Raw genomic sequence first — 20,627 nt, forward strand, 5'->3', positions numbered from 1 at the left:
TAATCAAGAAATTTCGTTAAGCCAGCGAAAAGTTATAAACGTTTAAAATATTTCATGCCAACGTAACGCTCTTGGTTTTGAAATTCCAATTTCACTCCTGTATAGAGAAGAGAGACGTACTTCTACGTCAAAATTCCTCACAGCTATATTAAACAATTGAAAATCATCGATACTTTGCGGAAAAATCAATATGTTTTCTATTTAATGGGAGTCAAACCTTGTTTTCCAGTCTTACATTCTTATAATATTTTGCATATTTTGCGTTGGTGAGTTAAAGACATTTTTCTAATTTTTTGTACTAAACATTTTTAACTGTAATATTTACACAATCCTCAATAAGTACTCAGTTTATACTTATCCTGCGTTGAACATCAAAAAGTTGATTTTAACTACGTGAAATTAGAGGTGGCACTCTTGCCCCGGGTGTCCTTCTTGCCCCATGTCCCCCTAGCATGAAAGCTGTCGGAGCTCAGCCTCCTGACACCGCCCATACAACCCCATTGAAAAATAACGAGCAAACATCTCTGGTTCCTAATGGGAAATGGTTCCCACTGACAGCTCAATGTTTGTAAACAAATAACCGTTTGAGGAATAATAATCGATGATGGCGAAATCTTTTTCTCCGAAAAATTTCTTTTCCCACATAACAACAGTTATTCGAACAAACAAACGGTTGCAAACTATTGGATTGCAGTACAGCAAGTCAATTTGGGTTGAAGTGATTAGCTAGAAACACATTTTAGTATTGGAGGAAAAATTCCCTAATATGATTAGGCCATTGTACATTGTTGCTCTTGAGTTTGATGCTGACCACTAAAACATGGCTGCCTAGCACCGGGTTGTCGGAGCTGCAGTCCCCTATCACGACTTTTAACTGACGATCGGTTAGATACGATCTGAACCAGCGCAGGAAGTTACCGCAGATGCCGAACCTGTCGAGCTTTGCAATGGCGATGTTGTGGTCCAACTTGTCGAAAGCAGCGGACAGATCGGTAGAGATTGCATCAGTTTGAACTCTATCGAGCATACTATCAGTTATGTACGATGTGAAGCATAGTAGATTAGTAGTGGTCGAGCGACCGGTGGTGAAGCCGTGTTGATCGTTGTCAAGCTAATGTTTGCAGTGTGATAGCAATGGTTCAATAACAACGAGTTCGAAAAGCTTCGAAACTGAGCTCAGAGATGTGATGCCACGATAATTATCTACGTCACGTTTTCTCCCTTTCTTATGCACTGGAAACATGTTTGCTACTTTCCAGCATGACGGAAAGATTCCGGTGGAAAGTGATAGACGAAATAAACTGTGCAGCGGAGTAAGCAAACTGTCGATATGCTTCTTGAGGACTACTGACGGAATTCCATCTGGTCCAGGGTTATACGACGACTTGAGTTGCAATGCGGCCCTGGAAATTGTCCAGCGTTTGTCCGTTTAGAGGAGCATTGTTGGCTGCTAGGATTACTTGTTCATTACTTATTTGAACGTCGCTGAATACGCTGGCAAATTTGGAAGAAAACAACTGGCATATCTCCTGGAGGCACGTTGCGGTTCTACCATTCCATTCCATCGAGGATGGAAAACCAGACTCCTTACGCTGCTCATTCACGTATTTCCAGAAAGACTTAGGATGGCGTTTAAGTTTCTGCTCAATGCTTCGCTGATACTGCTGGAAACAGTGACGACTGACTCGCTGATATTCGTAGTTCGACCTTAGATAGTAACAGCGCGATGAAGGTGTTCGGTACTTAGTGAACTTCCTTAGAGCCGCTCGATTGACCGACTTCAACTTCCGTAGTTCACTGGTTTGCCAAGGAGGTCGGGAGGCATTGTGGTGTGCTCTTTTCGGAACGTGCCTATCAATGATGTATGACAATACATGTGCAAAAGTTTGCGCAGCTACTTCGATGTCGTTGTGATCAAGAATACTCTCCCAGTGGATGGTGGCTAACACATCTGCGATGGGACTAACAGTGGGGGGGGACTAAGTGCTGATCTTTTTTTTATGCAACAATGGCGCCTGCTACGTCAGAATGCAGACCAATGATGGGAAGGGGGAGAAATTGCACAGGCCCCTCCCCGAAGAAATACCGTAAGGTGGTTCTGGGGAGAAAAGGGTCTGAGGCCATGGGTAATGTCGATGCAGGTACAGTGCATAGGCTGGTTTTAGCGGATCGTCGTTGGTGCGTCATCCCCGCATTCCCTGAGTTACCTTCTCAGGGGTTCCTATATATTTCGATAGTCCATGTGCCTGAGTGTAGGGAAACGGTTTTTTTGTCCGTCTCTGATTCTAGCCAAATTCTATGAACTGTGATAGATTAAGAGTGGAAGATAGAAGCAATTGAAAGATACAACTACAAAGTACGAGAAAAGGGACAGGCCTGACCATAAGACCACCAACTCCGTCCTAATTGTTACATAGAGTGATAAGTGGAGATACTTTAACTTTTCCAAAATCAATCCCTGCATATGGCATAACATCCTTCTACATATTGGGTAACAGAATAAATTCGAAATGAATCAGCCTAGGGCTGAAAACCTCAATAACAAGGAAAAAAATAAATAATAAATCACATTGCTTTTCAATAAAAAGAGATAATTCTTATATCAGATTGGACTTTTACACTGCGTTGAGCAGTTAAGCCCCACTTGCAATGGATTTGTTCAAAAGCTCCTGAAGATTTTTTTTTTCAAATATTTTTCCAGGAGTTTCCAATAGAAGTCATCCTGGAATTCATCCAATGATTCTTCCAAAAATTTTCATAATATTTCTTCCCATATTTTCATTAAGAACTTTATAATACACTCACTCAGTATATCTCCCATTTTCCTATGATTTTTTTCTGGTTGTACATTAAACGGGGTTTCTTTTTATTAAATTCCCTAAGACTAAATTATTGTAAAGATTCATCCAGGATTTTTGCCCGAAATTTACCGAGAAATTTATGGGTGATTTTTTTTCAAGAATTCTTCCTAGGATTTCTCCATAACTTCAACCAATGTACGTTCTACCACCTTTCTCAAAATTTCCTAAAAAACATTTAATTATGAAGTGTTCCATAAATCAATCACAAAATGCACTAAGAGATGATCCAAATATGACGTCCATCGATTTTCGGGATCTCTAGACCCCCCTACCCCCTCTGTCACGCTATACCCCAATACCTTATACACGCACTGTCACACATTCGTAGAGAACACCCCCCCATCTTTCTGATGATGCCAAAAGATCTCTGTTAAGACTTTTCGTTATTATGTTATGATTTGTTATAGCTTAGTTAGTCCACTAATGGTACCAGCACCCTATCTATTAATTTTAAAAATATTTTTTGGGAAAACCTCCAACAATATCCTGGAAAAGATCATGCAGGATAAATTCATGAAAGGATAAAGAAATTACTGGAATAATTGCTGAAACATTTCCTCGAGGAAGCCTGAAATGAACTGTCAAAGAAATTATAGGGAATTTACTTCAAAATATAGCTGAATTTTTTGAAAATATTGTACGATGGATCTCTGAGTGATGATTCCTAGAAGAATTAATGAATTAACTTCTGAAGGTCTGGAAACCTTAAATAAACTTTTAATTAATTGATCAAAAATTTACTAGAGAAACAACTCCAGAAATCTTTTGAAAAGATTTCAGGGGTAATTTCTGGACAAAATGCTATAGAAATCAGAGACGGACGAGAAACCGTTTCCCTGACGTTTCCATTCTTCCACGCGTCACATGCCTTACGCCTGATACACAGGCAGTCTGCTAACCACAAAAGCATACCTCTCTGCCATGCCTTTCCCCCAATCCATACACTTCCGCATGAACTGGCGTAGATGCAGTCGGACTCCACGGTCTACAGTGGGCCAGTATAAGTGCAACATCATTTCCTCCCCCTTCCCCACATTGGTCTGCATTCTGACGTGGCAGGCACCATTGTCGCCTAAAAATAGAAGATCACCAGCACTTATACACTGAGGATGCCTGTTAGTTCCAAGCAGTCATTCGGTTGGTTCCTTGTGTAAGTGCAGCAGATCTGGCGATACTGGAGTAGCATCCACGGGCGGCCAATCAAGCTCAAGCAAGCTCAAGCTCAATCACAATGAAGGGACCATCGAGTTAGGGAGATATCGTGTTACAGTATACTAAAACAGTGCAAATATGCGATTCAAAGGACCATCGATGTAGCCATGAACACCAAATTTTACTATGGTTCTCTAACTAGATATTCAGATACGGAGGTCGAGTAAGGAAGAGTTGACTGTACCTAAGAGCACACTTCAACCTTTGTGAAGAACTTTGAACGCGTTGAATTCTTGAAGACATTTTCATCTGAATACGAACAACCGCTTATACAACATAGACGGCGACATATGGCGCTGATCAAGAAGAAATTTATGGAAATAACCTATGATCTCGCTAATATGCTCCATACGCTGTACATCATGCAAAGATTGCACCCACAAGACATGTGCTGACTTACGAAGCACCCCTTGGCCTTTCTGTGGGTTTGTTGTAAACTTTGATGGTGAAAATCATAGTGTTCGAGCATAGAGGACACATTTAAGTGCACACCATTTTAGGTACATAATGTAATCCATCATAAATATGAATTGTAAAGGTTTATTTTTGTTCCTATGTTAGTTTTTACTTAAAATAATGTGATTTTTTTTTATACTGTACAAAAATAACGGTAAAACTAATGTAGATATTGAAATATTACCAAAAAACAAAAAGTGTCCGGGCATAGAGGATTTCCCCCTATAGGTACTGTATCTTGTAGAATCTTCTGGAAGAACCAAATTTCCTTGATAACCTTGAAATTTGTGTAAAAGCCTTGGAGGTTGTGTTTCCTAACAAATATCAGAAGACAATTTCATCGAAAAAGTGAAATTGAAAAAAGTGATTTTAGAGATTGTTTTCCTCAAAAAGAGGCTTAGAACTTGTAAATATTACCAAAAGTTTTTAAATTCATTAGTGCTATTATAAGAGAATCAATTCTTCATTTGCATAACAGTTGTTTAGGATCTGTATTGATTTTTATTTTATCCTCGTAAATTAAGATAAATATGTCCTATCAATAACTGATGAATGAGATGTACGGACATTTGACCTATCTAGGGTTTCACCAATTACTCATACTTCTTCCACCTTCTTCCTTTAAATAGACTGTTCAAGTTGCACCAATTTATTATTGGTCATTATGACAAATGGGCCATGGATATTCGATTGATTATGCAAAATGGCTTTATGACAACTGACCTAATGCCATTTTGGATAGCCCCGTTAATATGTGAGCGTTTTTTTCTGATTGATTGCAAATAAAAGTTTAATTTGATTGCATTTTGCAGACCCTTTTCAAACGTTACGCTAGAAATACGCTTCCACTTACCCGTCAGGCGGGACAGAATCGAACACGCCGGATGCAACGAACCACTCGTCGCCCCAGCGTTATCTGTCGAATAACGATTCACGAAAGTGATCGCTTGCTCCCGAATCCATTGGCGTGCTTTTTCCCGGTTGCCGGCCGCAATCAGGTTGGAATTCGACTGGCTCTTGGCGAGCGCATTCGAACCATCCTTGGCGAACGAAGTGCTCGAATGGTGCGACGAAGAGGACGATGACTGTCGTCCCCACCGGGCAGGATTCAACGATGCCAGGAAAGACGTCGTCTTCGATGAAGCACCGGAGAACCGAGACCGAGAGCTGGACGACGGTGTGTTTCGCCCGGAGGACGATCCCAACGTTGTGGCCTTGTTGATGAGCTCCTGCATGACCGACGAAGTGGTTGATGAACCGGACGAACCCGCCATATTGGATCCACTGGCAACGGAGTGCGATCCTCCGCTACCGGAAGCACCGGCATCATCATGCCGGGATTTGGACTTGGAGCTGCTCTGGGATTTTCGCTTTGGTGGAACTTTACGCTTCAGTATGTCGGACACTTTCAACTGCCCTGGGCTATGAGATCGGGTGTCGTGATGGGATGCTGCAACAGTTGTGGCTACTAAAGTGGCTCCACTACCGGAGGTGACGGATAGTGGAGATGTCAGAATGCCCTGTTCAGCGTTGTATGCAAAGGTATCCGGGAAATGGTGGGTAGAACCAGCGGATTCCGATTGATGGTGATGAGACGCCTGTTGGTTGATTGGAATTGCAGAGCTGTAGATTGCATTCAGCAGAATGTTGCCATTGTTAGGGGTGGCGATTGCCCCGGGGATATTCGGTTGCATGTTGGTGGCCAACGATTCCAGATGAAGAGTACTGGTGGACATTTGCTGATGATGGTGGTGGTTATGGTGAAGGGCTTTGGCGGAGGTGTTCAGATTGATTGCCGTAAAGCTGCTCGATGTTCCGGGTAGATTGGCGGCCGAAGTCGGCGAATGAAGCAAATTCGAGCTGGTTGATGGCATCGACATGCTAATCTTACTGGCCATCATCATGGCGGAGTTGAGGTTTTTGACGTGGGGACCGGCACCGCCAACGATTGCTATCGCCTGGGTGCCGCTCTTTGAACTTGAGGCAATGGCACTATCAAAGTCGAATGTATTGTTCGGGTGAATAGTAGCAGATGACGGGGCACTTTGAGCACCGGATTTAGGAGACGGAGCAGCACAGATCGGAATTGTTGGATCCGTCAGTTGTGTGATCTGATGCACGACGCCTTCCCGACGAAAGTGCATTCCGAAGACTTCCGGAAGCTTTTGCATCAGAATTTCCGCCATCTGCAGAGCACCGACTACGATTCGGAGATCGTTTGAAGCCATCATTCCGGCAATGTGCGATGATACAAGTTGATTCTTCAGTACCTCACGAAGCAGATCACCGTTGGCAAAGTATACCATTCTTAGCAACGCCCTTAGGCACTTGTAACGCACGGAGGGACCAGCCGATGAGCTGTACACTTCATAGAGAACAGAGAACAGATTCTTGATGAACTCGGCTGCTAAACCTCGCTCTTCCTTGAGGCAAGCTATCCGTGCATCTCGAGTGGCATTTGGTGGTCTGGTGGCCAGATTGACGCTTCCAGTTCCTACCGAGCAGTTAGGAGTTACTTCCCCGGTTTCACTTGAAATGGTTACACCTCCGGGTATTCCCCCAGTATTGATTACCACTGTCCCTTGTTGCTGAGCCAGCAGCGCATGGTTGATTTTCCTTTGTACAGCACGTGTGGTCCCGGTGTCCTCATTGATCTGTTGCATCGAATGGAAATCGATCGTATATGTACGGCCCAACGTGCTCAAACTGATTTCGTCGTCGGAATTCAGGTGGGCGGCTTCGATCATGCGGGAATCGATCGACGAGTATGGCCTCCAAACGCCACGGTCGTCCTTCCATTGCCACTGGACAGCATCCTGAACGTTGGCTTGGGTTCGCTCCAGCAGGGAGTCCACGGCGAAGATTCCATCCGTCGGCAGACGAGGCATCAACTCTCCAATAAGACAAGTTATTTCGTAAAGTTCTGATGGTGATCTTGGCACCAGTTCTACATCCGCCGTTACAGGTTCTGCTGATCCGGTCAGCAAATAGAGAAGCGTCGAAGCGATGTCGTTCTTTAGAAGAGTGATGGCCAGGTCCGGACAATTGGCGCACATGACGCTTAGCATGCGGACAACATTGGTGAACGTGCCGGAGTTGAGCACCGATGGGGTTACTACCAACAGTTGCTGGCAATTCTTCAGCAGTTCCATGCTTGCGATTTCCTGCAGGATGGTGGGATCGTGTTGGAAGCTATCTACCAAACGATAGAAAGCTGTGCATATGCTTTCGACACTCTTTTTGTCTTGCTGGGCGAGAAGTCGTGCCAACAGCGGAAGCGATTCTTTGACAAAGTGGAATTCTTCCGCATGCAGATTCAGACAGCAGTTGGCCGTGATGGCGAGTGCTGCGCGTTGTGCATTGATCGAGAAGAAGTCCAGATAGGTGAGACAAGCTGACACGCCGTTGGCCTGGAGAATACTTTTGTTGTGTCGACGGGAGAGGATTTCCAGTGCCGTAAGACTCTGCTCGGCCACGTCCATGCACTGAATGACTTGGAGTTTTTCGAGAAAGGCTGGAATGGCATCAACGACGGTGCCAGACGATCGCGGAAGTGCTTCCAGCATGTACGCAAGAGCACGGCAAGCGTTATTCATGATGTCAAAGTTGTGCTCCATGCGGAGAAGTGTGATCAGAGCGGGGACAACCTGTTTGATGGGGAATCCTGCCAGGGTGTCCTCGTTGCCCATGACCAACATTTGGCACATTTCGATTGCTGCTTGTAGCTGTTGACTTTCGTCTTGACACTGAAGCCCTTGGAGGAGCTGTTGCGCTTTGGAACTGCTGTTGGCTCCCATGGTGCGATGTAGAAGGTGGTGCATTCGGGGTCCCAGGGCACCGAACAAGTGCGGAGGGAGACCACGTGCTTCCAGGAGAGCTTGAAGCCTGCCAACTTCGCTGTCGTCACTTTCCGAATCGGGATGCGGAGCAGCAGCGGCAGCACCTAAGCTGGCGGAATTCGAAGCACCGCCACCGGAAGCTCCGGCCACGTTCATCATGTTCACATCGATGGGAGCGGATGTAGCGACCGAAGCCGACCCAAGGCTAGTCGTTTTGTGCAGTTTGATGAATGGGTGCGATGAGCTGGAACCACTTGGTTGATGATGATGCGAATGATCGTTGTTATTGTTACGGGAGCCATCATTGGCCATTGCTGAGTTAGATGGTCCAGGAGCTGCTGCCGTTGGATCGTAACCTGCCGCTAGGGATCCGAGGGATGTGGAATTGTTGTTGTTGGCCGTCAGCACCGATGACGAATACGATGAGGCACCTTTGGAGGATGAACCTTTGGCAGTAGCACCGGATGAACTCCCAGCCGAATGGAGATTGGCCGAAGCACTACCGGAACCACCACCACGATGGCTTCCGGAGCGTGATGATGATTGTGGCTGCAGCTGGACTTGACTGGGATTGGCGGTATTGGAACTAACACAAGAACCCGTTGTTGCGGATTGATGAGAACCTTTGCCACGAGAACTACGTCTTAGCAGGCCGCTAGGTAGGTGCCCCTGGGTGGTGCTGTTGTGACTACTGCTACTACTACTACTTGCACTACCAATGTGACCACTACCGAAATGATACTGATGATGTTGCTGCTGCTGCTGTTGGTGATGATGGTGATGTTGGGGCTCCCTACCTCCGCTGCTACGAGCTAGACGTGCCCCCAGGTTCGGGGCTTTATGGCTACTGCCCGTACCGTCCGGATGTTGGTCCCCCACTTTCTGTCGTTTTTTCGGAACTACGCCGCCGCTCGACGAAGAAGCAACCGCTGTCGATTCCGTGTGATGGTGATGGGAACGCAGATTCCGTCCCTCTTCCACCGTACTAGCTTGTGCTTGTACTGCTCTTAACTGGTCTGTCTTGGGACCTGATCGGTTACGCTTGTGTTGCTGGTGTTGTGGCTCTTCTGCGAACTCACCCAGAAATACTCGATCGAAAATCTTTTTCGATAGCTTTGAATCACTGCTCTTTTTCCGTTTCGTCTTCTCAATGGACCGGGATGAAGAAGCAATAGAACTGAGGCTACTACCTCCACGGCTGCTGCTGCTGGTGCTACTACTGGAACTGGGACCTAGGTAGTAGTCGTGCGGATCTGAATGGGGCTGTTTGGTGCGCTTAATGGGTCCTCCCTCGGACGGAAGGGACGATAGCGAAGATAGCGACGATGAGCAGGAAAGCGTCGATGCACTTGGCGATACTGTTAACGACGTTGAAACGGCGGTTGCGGCACTATTACTATTGCTAGCGGACTTTGTACTATCATGTAAAGTGGCAGCGTTCTTTCGTAGGGCGCCGTGGCGCTTGTGGACGTCCTCCGAAGGTGACGAAGACGGTTGGGTCTTGCTGCTGCTGGTGGTGGGGACAATCGGAAGTGGGATTTCCTTGGAAACTGTACGTGAACGAGTTCGGAAAGCTACTGGCGAGGGCGTCGAATTATGCTGCTTGCCACTTTCTCTGGTTTTGCGGTCTGGCTCGCCGTGTTTGCGCTTTCTACTGCTGCTGCTTTGTCTACTACTGCTGTGGTGATCTGCGGTCGACGTTTCCGAGCGTTGAGAAGCTCCTGCCTTTTGGGAGGTTCTGCTGTTCGATCTTCGACTGCTTTTGCTGCTGCTGCTACTGGAGGCTGCTGTTGTTGCTGCTTGATGGTGGTGTAGATACCGATGATGTTGTTGTTGCTGCTGCTGATGATGCCCCTCCGTCACTGCAGAGAGCACTTGCTTACCAACGGATTCGGCCATAGACGACACTTCGACGTCTCCTTGTGTCCATTAAATAGCATACCCGTGGTCGAGTTTTGGCGACGCTGATGGGCGGCTGCTGCTTCAGGACACAACACTATTTAAACACTGTCTTTTCTTCCGAGTCACTAGGATAGATATATCTATCGATTGGAGTGTCACACACTATTCAGATTCACTCACACTGTCCTCCGCACTACTCTGATCGGGTAATAGATGATACGTTGTGGTTTCACAGATTTCATACGCTACTGGTTTCATCTGCGACGCGATCGCAGGTTAAATGACGCGCTGGTGACGTTTCGCTGCTAACACGATGATTCTTCTTCACACTCGACGCTATTATTAGATTCTCGAATCTGAAAGCAAACAGAGAAGAGGAATGATACATTAATATGATGCTCATAGGAATGTGGGCGATCTTTTTTCAGTTGAACCCAGTTACAACATCTATTCTTGCAATAAAACTTTTTTCCTTTATATTTACAGATAAACTCATATTGCTACTCCGTGATTTATTAGAACAATCAAAATTGCACAAGGTTTCAACAGACTGAGCTTGGGAGTAGCTTACGTCCTTACAGTCATCGGGGAACGGAAGGAACGCTAGTGTGAAATTCATTGTTCCTAAAGATCGAGTATACCTCTGCATCTTCATGGTTGTCACAAAAACTCCTTGTTAGATGGAAGGATTCAAATTTGCTACAAATGATTAAAATCATCTATTGAACAGTAGATACGCATTTGTATTTTAAATTTATGATTTTCTATCCGTAGAACAAATAGATTTAACGTTAAGGAATCGTTACTTAGCTTAGCTTAGCTTAGTTTAGACTGACTACACATATCAATGGTTGCTATTCCGTGATTGACCGAAGTCAGTGAAAATGCACAAAGAATCAACTAGAAGTTCGGCTGGGATTGGCCATAATCTTCTTCAGTGTGCATAATTCAGTGCCTCTATTTATACATAGTCAATAACGGCGCCGGCCACGTCCTTGCAGTCAGGTGGGATTGGGGGAAGGAATGTTAGTGTGTAACCTTTGCTATTTGGATTTAACGTTAAGGAATCGCCACTGTTAAAATTCTATTCTGAAGACTCTTTTCTTTGTGCATTGAATAAAAACTGATGAAAAACAGTCATGTTTTTCTTCCATAACCGCAGATAGCTAGCCAAAGCATCAACTTGCGAGTGATTTTTTCTCCTAAAACTCTTTGAATTCACCCGTTACATCCATCTTACATTTCACAAGGTAAAATTATTGATTCAGAATTTGAAAATTCAAGAATTTTTGTAATCAGTTATCCCGACTTTAATGGGTTTCCAAGGCAAATGTGCAGAATTTTTTCACGTTTTTCGATGAACTTTGAACATGTGTATGAATCCGACTAATAAAAGCATGAACATAAATGCCAGTTATCAAAACCATAGAAAGTATAGAACAAACCACTTACTTCCATGTCAAACACTCATTTGAAACCAGCAAGCCTATAATATCTATGCCACATCTATCTAGCTAGACCACCAAAGCGAAACTGACCTACTTACGATGCTGTAGGGCTCGAGCAGACCCCACACAAACGCAAACGAACGAGAACCTTGCAAATACTGCCGTTTGCCCTCTTCGTACACGTCGCCCGATTAAGTCCATTTCCGCCAAAGGAAAACCTAGCAAGCACCATAGCAACTGTAGGTATACCATCAAGAGACGAATTTCCTTGTTTTCCTTTTCCCATTGATGCTCTGCGCTGTGTGCATTGCCCATACAAGAAAAACTCGTCGTTCAACAACGCAACCACACTCACTCCACATTACATAGAAGACTTCGTTTGTATGGACGTAGCCACAGCTGCTTGTATTACACACTTGGAACGTTGAATAGTGGTGGGCGTATCACACCCAAACACACACTCATTCGTAGCGGACGAAACGCACACCACTGGCAGCAAACAGCTGATCGACCGAAACACGACGAACGGAACGGGGCTCTAATTTCAAGTCGTCATCATCCGTCCCAACTCAACAACAGTAGCAGACGGCAGCGCACGCACCGTCTTCGTCGGGGATTGGGATGGCGGAGGAAGCAAACCAGCCGATACCTAGCAGAGTCGCCCTACAGTTATGGGTAGCACGCAGATATGGATCAGAGTTGGATTCAACGGAGAATATCTATCCCGTCAAATAGAGTTGCATTTACGCGGATAACATTGTACCTACGTGAACCATAAATCTATACAGCATCGCAATCAATTATAATATTCATACACGCGTTAATTTATAACTGTGGGACATTGAAAACAATGCCACAGTTATGAATGATAGGCAACGTTTCAAATTTCTATAAAATCGACATTTTTTCGAGGTGTATTCCCAAAAACAACTATATTCTGCAGGGCCAAGGAGGTAACTTTTTTTTTGTGTAGCGTCACTACTTTAAATCAATTTCCATTCTGAAAAATGAACCATAGGTGACCCATAACTGAGGGCTGATTGTACATACACCACAATGGAACGAAACCGACCGAGAGTCGCAAGTGACGACTTGCGGCAATGTTTGTGTTGTTATTATTAAGTCAGCTCGTTTAGTGGGTTAGAAAATACCAACAAGAGGCCCGAGACTTGGCAAATTAGGAGGAGGAAGCACGTCGCGTCGTCCTAGTGGATTACGTGGGTGCGGGACGAGGTACCCAGATGTTGCTACTCATCACAGTGGGCAGGCAAGCAGACGGATTAGATCGATGGCTCACACTCGCCATCCAAGCAGGCTAAGAAGACAACTGGGTATCTGAGATGTCGAGGTCGACTTAATGTTGACTTGCTGAGTGTCTGTTTGTTTGCTGATGATAATACTCAGCACAAAGTAGGCTACCCAACCCGAATCGAAGCGAGGCGAAGCCCGTGGCCGTGGTGACTTGCTTGCCTGGCTGGCGCTTTTGGGGTGCTATTTTGATGTGATAACAGTGACGGCGCACTGGACTTGGGGCAGACAGCATTAATCACCACACAGGGACGGAAGAAACGCAAAGTACCTAAGACCAACGGAGGAGGATAAGGAAAAATAAAAGTGGGCAGCATATTTATGTACGGGTCGAGCAAACCTATGCTAAGGTACATAAGGAAAAATCAGAACGTAAAGCCAATGCCCAAAGAGTAAAGACCAGATTGGAAACAGGTTTAATATGGTTGCGATGTTCTTCTGTGTCTGAAATGGAAGGCTATGTCGAAATCGAAAAGAGCTATGTTTGATGTTTTCATAGGTGTGTAATCGCAGAGCCGACTAGACACTTAATTTATGTCTAAAAGTTTAGGCAAATTAGGTACTTGAGCTTAATTGTTAACGATAATATATTTCTCAACGAACCCGTCGTGACCTAATCACTTTTTAACTGTCTCCTTTTTAAGGCTATTTTGAAACCATTAACTTTCATATATGAATTGAGGAATAAAACTAGAACACTTTTCGAACATAAATAGAAGAAAGGAGTAAATTTGATAATAGTCCAACTCTGGCATAAATATGCCAACGTCCTGAAAGCCAATGGTACCCAAGTGTGTTGCTCGCAGTTTCTGAGCAAATGATTGAATAAAAATTGCAACCATGACCACTGGGAGATAAAAGATGATCTTCTCTTCGCGTTGGTCAGTAACGTGTTAATTTATTAATAAGTTTGTTCAGAAACAACGAGTCACACACACGTGGTTACCAATGGCCGTTAGGGCGTTATCCATCATCCAATAATTCAAATCTTTTAGGAGGTTTTTTTAAGCAAGCATTCTTCCCAGTTTTGTATGTATTTCTCCAAGAAAAATGTGAATATGGAATTTTCCCAGAAGCTGAGAAATAGTTGAAAAAGGCGTATTCCTAAAGCAAATCTTAGGATATCTTCTGTTAAAACTTGTGTAAGTTCTAAGTCACCCTTGATGAATAAGAATTTCTACAAGAACTTTAATGAGGAAATTTTACAAGATTTTCTAGATTATTGCTAAGATAATTGACAAGAGAAAAAAAAAATAACAATTGAATCTCTGGATAACATCCGGTAGGATTTTGTGAAGGAACTCCTGGAAAAACATAGGACGAAATCCCTAAACAATGTGTAGGAATGATCGGAGGATTTCTTTAAAAAAAACTGTAGTGTTAACTGGTGTGGAATCATGAATGAACATTTGAATATTGGGAATTGAGTAATTCATTGAAAAATGTTTGGAATTCCCGGGGTTTTTCCGCTTTTCCCGGGTGAATGGACACCCTGAATAACGACTAAAGAATGAGAAGACGTGTAACTTTTTCAAAAATCTTCACATCAATTTGTCCATCTAATCCAATTGCAAATTATATGTCATGTTTAGCTTTTCGGTAGTTGTTAAAGAATTTGTTTGAAAAGTTAGTGAAAAATGTATGGAGGAAGTCCTATGATAGTCTTTGGAAAATGATTCAAAATAAACTATGAGAAAATTACTAGAGGTAGTAACATTGAAGTGCTCGAGGATTTCCTGAAGCAAATTCTGTAGAACTTCTTTTAAGCACCCTGTATCAGTTCATGATTTTTTTTTAATGAAATCCGTGGAGAAACCACTAGGATAATTCCTGAAGCTATTTTTGAGATATATGAGAAGAAATTTAGCATAATAATTATCTGCAAGCATGATAAGGAAAAACGAGACTTTAGATATCATATTGGTTAAAATAGAGACTTTAGAGACCTTTCATAAAAAAACATATTGTTAGAGACTTCCATAAAAATAAAGACCAATTTTCTAAAAAGAAACCTGCTACCGGCCCTAGATATGTTAATCTTTTACTGATTAACCCGTATAGGCCTGAGTGAAAGCAAATATATTGAAACTCTCACCGCTCAGCGAATTCTTAACGGATTCAAATGATTTTTTGTCAGTTCACAGGCCCACATTTCTAGTTTCTAGAAGTAGCCAAAGGAACTCGGAAATATTCCTGTGGCCGGAGTTATTCCGGTGGGCCACTGGGTCAAGTCGGGTAAAAAACGGCTATTTTTTTGGGACATGCCAAGTTACCTTTATTTATTTGCAATGACAATCATTTTAATTTGCATAAATCATTAAGATCTGATGTTCAACATTATAAATGAATAGTTTTGCATCGCTTAAAATATACCGGATGTGGCAATTCGGACGTAATGCCCTAAAAACCGGTTATAGATTTATTGTATACTGAACCGTTTCAATTCTCGAAAAGTAGAAATCAAACATAATTGTGCACTAAAATGCGTTCCCATAAGCTTGGCACAGATATTCAGATACAAATTGTCCACTTTATCGTAAGTTTGAGGCGTCCCGGAACCCAAAAATAGTCATTTGTAGGATTAATCAAATGCAAAACTCATAGTTATCCAATTCAATCGTTTCTCGAAAGGTTTACACTGATGCAATTTTCTTAAAATTCCGTCATGTATTGGCCACATTATAGCCGATTCCGGAAATTATCTGTGACTTGAATTTTGCCTACCTCCAGGGGCACAAACGCACAGGCCTATACGGGTTAAATATAGAGATATTGTTTTTGTAAGTCGATATTTTTTTCGATTGTAGAGAATTTTCTTGCAAATAATGGTTGCTGTGGGTTATGACGCAAACATTACAGTGAGAGGCAAAATAAAGTGCCCACCTTACCAGTTTTCGAATTTCTCTCATTGATTTGGTTCAAATTAAAGTTAACACACCTAAATCTTTTGTGATATTTTATTTTTGATGTTCTTTTAAAGTTGCACTTACGAAATTTTGATAAAAAAAAGAATTTTACTTAAAGAAAAAGAAAATCAATTTGTATTGAAAAAAAAGTAGTGACAAAAATAAGTGCCCACTTCCTTCTTGGCCCCAGAAAAGATGATTTAAGAAAAATAAAAAGCAATTTAATAGTTAATGTGTCCTCCTTTGGCCTTAAGGACTTGCTGGAGGCTCTTCGGCATGCTTTTCACCAGGTTTTGTAGGTGTTGTGGATCTAGTTCTTCCCAGGCGCGCTCCAAGGCTTCAAAATAATTATTTTTGTTGGTAACACCAGTTTTTTCAACCCTGGCATCGAGAATCGCCCACAAATTCTCGATGGGGTTGAGGTCTGGGCTTTGTGGAGGCCATTCCAGCGGTTTAATCCGACAAGACCGGAAAAAAGACTTGGTCTTCTTTCCAGTATGCTTCGGGTCGTTGTTCTAGAGAAATATGAATTTCTCTTCAAGGCCCGTCTGGATCAGCGAAACCTCCAGATTTTCCAGCAAGATGTTAATGTAGGAATCTGCCATCATTATTCCGTCGATTTTCACGAGGTTTTCTACTCCACTCCATGAAAAACACCCCCAGACCATCACATTTCCTCCTCCATGCTTCACCGTTCCTTGGATGTGGTGCTCTGCATCACACACGAGCCCGCCGCTCTCGGTTAGACAGCTCGAGCTTCAGGAGCGCCACATCCAAGGAACGGTGACGCATGGAAGTGTGATGTGATGAAATGTGATGGTCTGGGGGTGTTTTTCATGGAGTGGAGTAGGAAGCGTCGTGAAAATCGACGGAATAATGACGGCAGATTCCTACATTAACATCTTGCTGGAAAATCTGGAGGTTTCGCTGATCCAGACGGGCCTTGAAGAGAAATTCATATTTCTCTAGAACAACGACCCGAAGCATACTGGAAAGAAGACCAAGTCTTTCTTCCGGTCTTGTCGGATTAAACCGCTGGAATGGCCTCCACAAAGCCCAGACCTCAACCCCATCGAGAATTTGTGGGCGATTCTCGATGCTAGGGTTGAAAAAACTGGTGTTACCAACAAAAATAATTATTTTGAAGCCTTGGAGCGCGCCTGGGAAGAACTAGAACCACAACACCTACAAAACCTGGTGAAAAGCATGCCGAAGAGCCTCCAGCAAGTCCTTAAGGCCAAAGGAGGACACATTAACTATTAAATTGCTTTTTATTTTTCTTAAATCATCTTTTCTGGGGCCAAGAAGGAAGTGGGCACTTATTTTTGTCACTACTTTTTTTTCAATACAAATTGATTTTCTTTTTCTTTAAGTAAAATTCTTTTTTTAATCAAAATTTCGTAAGTGCAACTTTAAAAGAACATCAAAAATAAAATATCACAAAAGATTTAGGTGTGTTAACTTTAATTTGAACCAAATCAATGAGAGAAATTCGAAAACTGGTAAGGTGGGCACTTTATTTTGCCTCTCACTGTATTTTTCATGAACATATTCTACCATGAATGACTGCCTCAAAATAATTTCCCTGATTGTGATCGAAATTCCATAAGAAATCCAAGTTTATTCCAGGTTAAATAAAATAAATGATAATTACAGGGTTTCCAGATAGTAGACAACCTGTCTTGTTAAGATTCACAGTACATCTTTGGGTTCGTGCACAAATTACGTCACGCTCCAAGGGGGGGGGGTGTTCAAGCCAAGCGTGACAACCCTTAGAAAATTTTCGAAGGACTCATACAAAAAATGTGACATAGGGGGGGGGGGTCAAAAAAGTCGGAATTTAGCGTGACATAATTTGTGTATCATCCCTTTTGCGGAAATCTTGTTAGATCCTTGAATAATTATTTGCTATATCATTGGTAGTTGCCTTGAGAGATTCTTGAAGTGTTCTCACAGAGGGTCCAACGAGAGTCTTACAAGAAATCTAGTAACACTCATTCGAGGATTTCACAATGTTAAACAATATCTTTAGCCATTTCATTCGATAGTTCGCTAGGTGAATTCCGTACAAGCATTGTACGATACATTCATATTGTTTAGTTGACTATTACTCATGATAAAATACTTAGCATGGGCAGTTGCCTCATCGGGGGATTCGCATGTAGCAGAACCAAAAACAATATTTGACTTGAACGTCATAACAAAGTTATTACAACAGTTTTTGCAAATGAAAACACATAAAAGGTTCATAATAGGCATCGACGGAAGCAATAACGATGACATCGAAATCAAATTATGTACCCTCACAATGGGACACATTTAATTTGTGAACAACCCTATTATGGATATAGATGAAATACTTCTATTTAATCGGTAATAAGAATAGCTTTTTGGGCGAGATAATAAATTTCGTGAGAAATATAGCCGTCTGACATTATTTTTATGTGTTCAAATGATTCTTTATATTTAAAACATCAGACCTTGTGAGCGGATAAAGATCAGTAAGTACAGTAATGTGCTCAAAATAATAGTAGTGAAGGCCAATTTTTATACAAAATGCACAACTTTGGCATGTTGTATATTTCATAGAGAATATGAGCATTTGATTTTGACAGAGAACTAGAAATATGCTCATTATCATTATCACAATAATTGAAATTTTTCGAAGCACCGATTCAAAAGTTAAGCACCAGGTGAAATCGCTCAAAATAATCGTACGAATAACGTCTTGGAGTCTCCTTTTGTTTTGCTTAAAGAGACTTCACCCAGAAGGGCCATTCGTCTCTATCTTAAGGTCTCAATGCAGATAACTACTGTTCTAGATTTGAACTGTATCAGGAACAATAGCTACAAAATTCACTTATTCTCGATGTGGAAGGGAGCATCGAGCTAGGGAGGATGTTGAGAGGGAGAGGGGTAAGCGTGTTTGCACTAAACTAGGACAAACATAACGAAATTGAAATTATTATTCATTCTCTTGAAAAGTTCTCGAAGAACATTACTTCGAGAATGAGACTCAACCACAAAGCTTGCTCTCCGTTATGACGTACTTTCTTTGTTATTCGCAAAAAAAGCATGATTAACTTCTAATTATCAAATACGTCAAAAATCGTTACAAGGTAATTAGACCGAAATGATTCGCCTGTCTGACGTCGTACATAATGGAACAAAACCTTCGATCGATCTTCGCATCGTAACGCCTAGAAACTGTTATTTCTCAGTTCCTTTTGCTGCAACCCAGCGCTGCTAAAACCCGATCAACGACGACGACACAACAGGTTCTGTTTCGGTTTTGATTTCTTCCCGGTGTGAGTGTTCGTGTCTGGGGCAACGGAAATCAAAGTCTCAAAAGCGTGATACATAACAGAGCGCAGGGAAGGCTCAGTGACACCACAACCAAACCTAAGAACAAGAAGAGACCCTCACTGGAGGTCGATCTTGTTGTTGCTTCCTTCCTTCGGGTCGATGTTTGTTTGGCTTGGACCAGGGGATCAGCCACACCTCCAACCCTGTACCAAATATCCCGACAAATCCTTTGCTCGACTCCTGACGATTAAGTCCTACAAACACACACTGTATCCTTCGTGTATATACTCGATATTTCCCTTGAGACTGTGCGAGGGCAAACAAACATCGGTGTGGTTGAAGTTACACGATTTACCTACTCTCGTTCGCAGAAGAGGTCTCTTCTCCCCCATTCAACATATTTTTATTTTTCGTTTCGTTTTCATTCCATCAGATGTGCGCGAGACAAGAACGAGTGTTCACAAAATGTAAATAAAGGTTATTGTCCAGTTCAATAACACAACGCACAAACCCGAGAAACGGAACGGATTCAATCCATCGACCCTGCTTGGTATAGCTATTGCGGATGTGGAAGAGGCTCGGAATAAAAATTACAAAGCTCCCTCCGCTCACACGCGGCCGGTCACTGTTGGTATCGAAAGAGTTAATGTATCCAAATGGTTCTTTTTTTTCTCACCGTGGATCTTCCTGTGAGGCTAGGAAGCCAATTAGATACTAATACGCATCGTCTATTCCACGCTAGAGTCGTAATATATGTACCACGCACAACAGCTCTCCAATGCCATGCGTGAAATATGCTAATCCAGGCGTCACACAGCACATCACAGCGCGATTCTAGTTTTCCCTAACTCAGTTACAAATCAACAAACGGAACCATTTAGGTATATGATTAACTGTGAAACACACTACTTGGGGGTAACAGTTCTCCCAATGCGACCGAACACAATGACTGCGGAAACTCGACTGTGACTGCTCGATTCAGCAGCAACGAACTTCGGAGGCGGCAGAGATGTAGGTAGGGTCAATAGGGACAGTATGGGCCATCTAAGAAAAATGTCTCGAAAAGCATAGAACAACATTACAAATTAATTTTAACACTTTTATGGAAATATGAAGTATAAAACCAGTGGTGATTGTGGAGATGCAGAGGTATTCTTGGTCTCTAGAAACAACAATCATTACACACTTACATTCCTTTCTCATCCCAACTAACTTTAGGGACTTGGCCGGCGCCGTTTTTGATCAACAATATGGGAGCTGATAAAATGTGCACTATTCGAGATTAAGCGGAAAGTCCCATCTCTTATTCATTTGAATTGAAGTGCAACCTTCATCAGTTCCGATCAATCACGGAATAGCAATCATCGACATGTACAGTCAGTCTATGCT

General features: G+C 42.7%; 1 protein-coding gene across 5 annotated transcripts in view; it reads right to left on the minus strand.

Annotated features, from left to right (window-relative positions):
* The window catches only part of LOC23687777 (E3 ubiquitin-protein ligase TRIP12), an 83,841-nt gene that overhangs the window by 31,376 nt on the left and 31,838 nt on the right, over positions 1–20,627 (minus strand). For all 5 annotated transcript variants that reach the window (XM_021854883.1, XM_021854884.1, XM_021854885.1 and 2 more), the window contains one exon: positions 5,383–10,626. In XM_021854883.1, coding sequence (XP_021710575.1) covers positions 5,383–10,267 — 4,885 coding nt within the window. In that variant the 5' untranslated portion in view covers positions 10,268–10,626. The remainder of the gene's footprint in view (positions 1–5,382; positions 10,627–20,627) is intronic.

The sequence above is a fragment of the Aedes aegypti genome, chromosome 3 (genome assembly GCF_002204515.2).
Source record: "Aedes aegypti strain LVP_AGWG chromosome 3, AaegL5.0 Primary Assembly, whole genome shotgun sequence".
Taxonomy (NCBI): domain Eukaryota; kingdom Metazoa; phylum Arthropoda; class Insecta; order Diptera; family Culicidae; genus Aedes; species Aedes aegypti.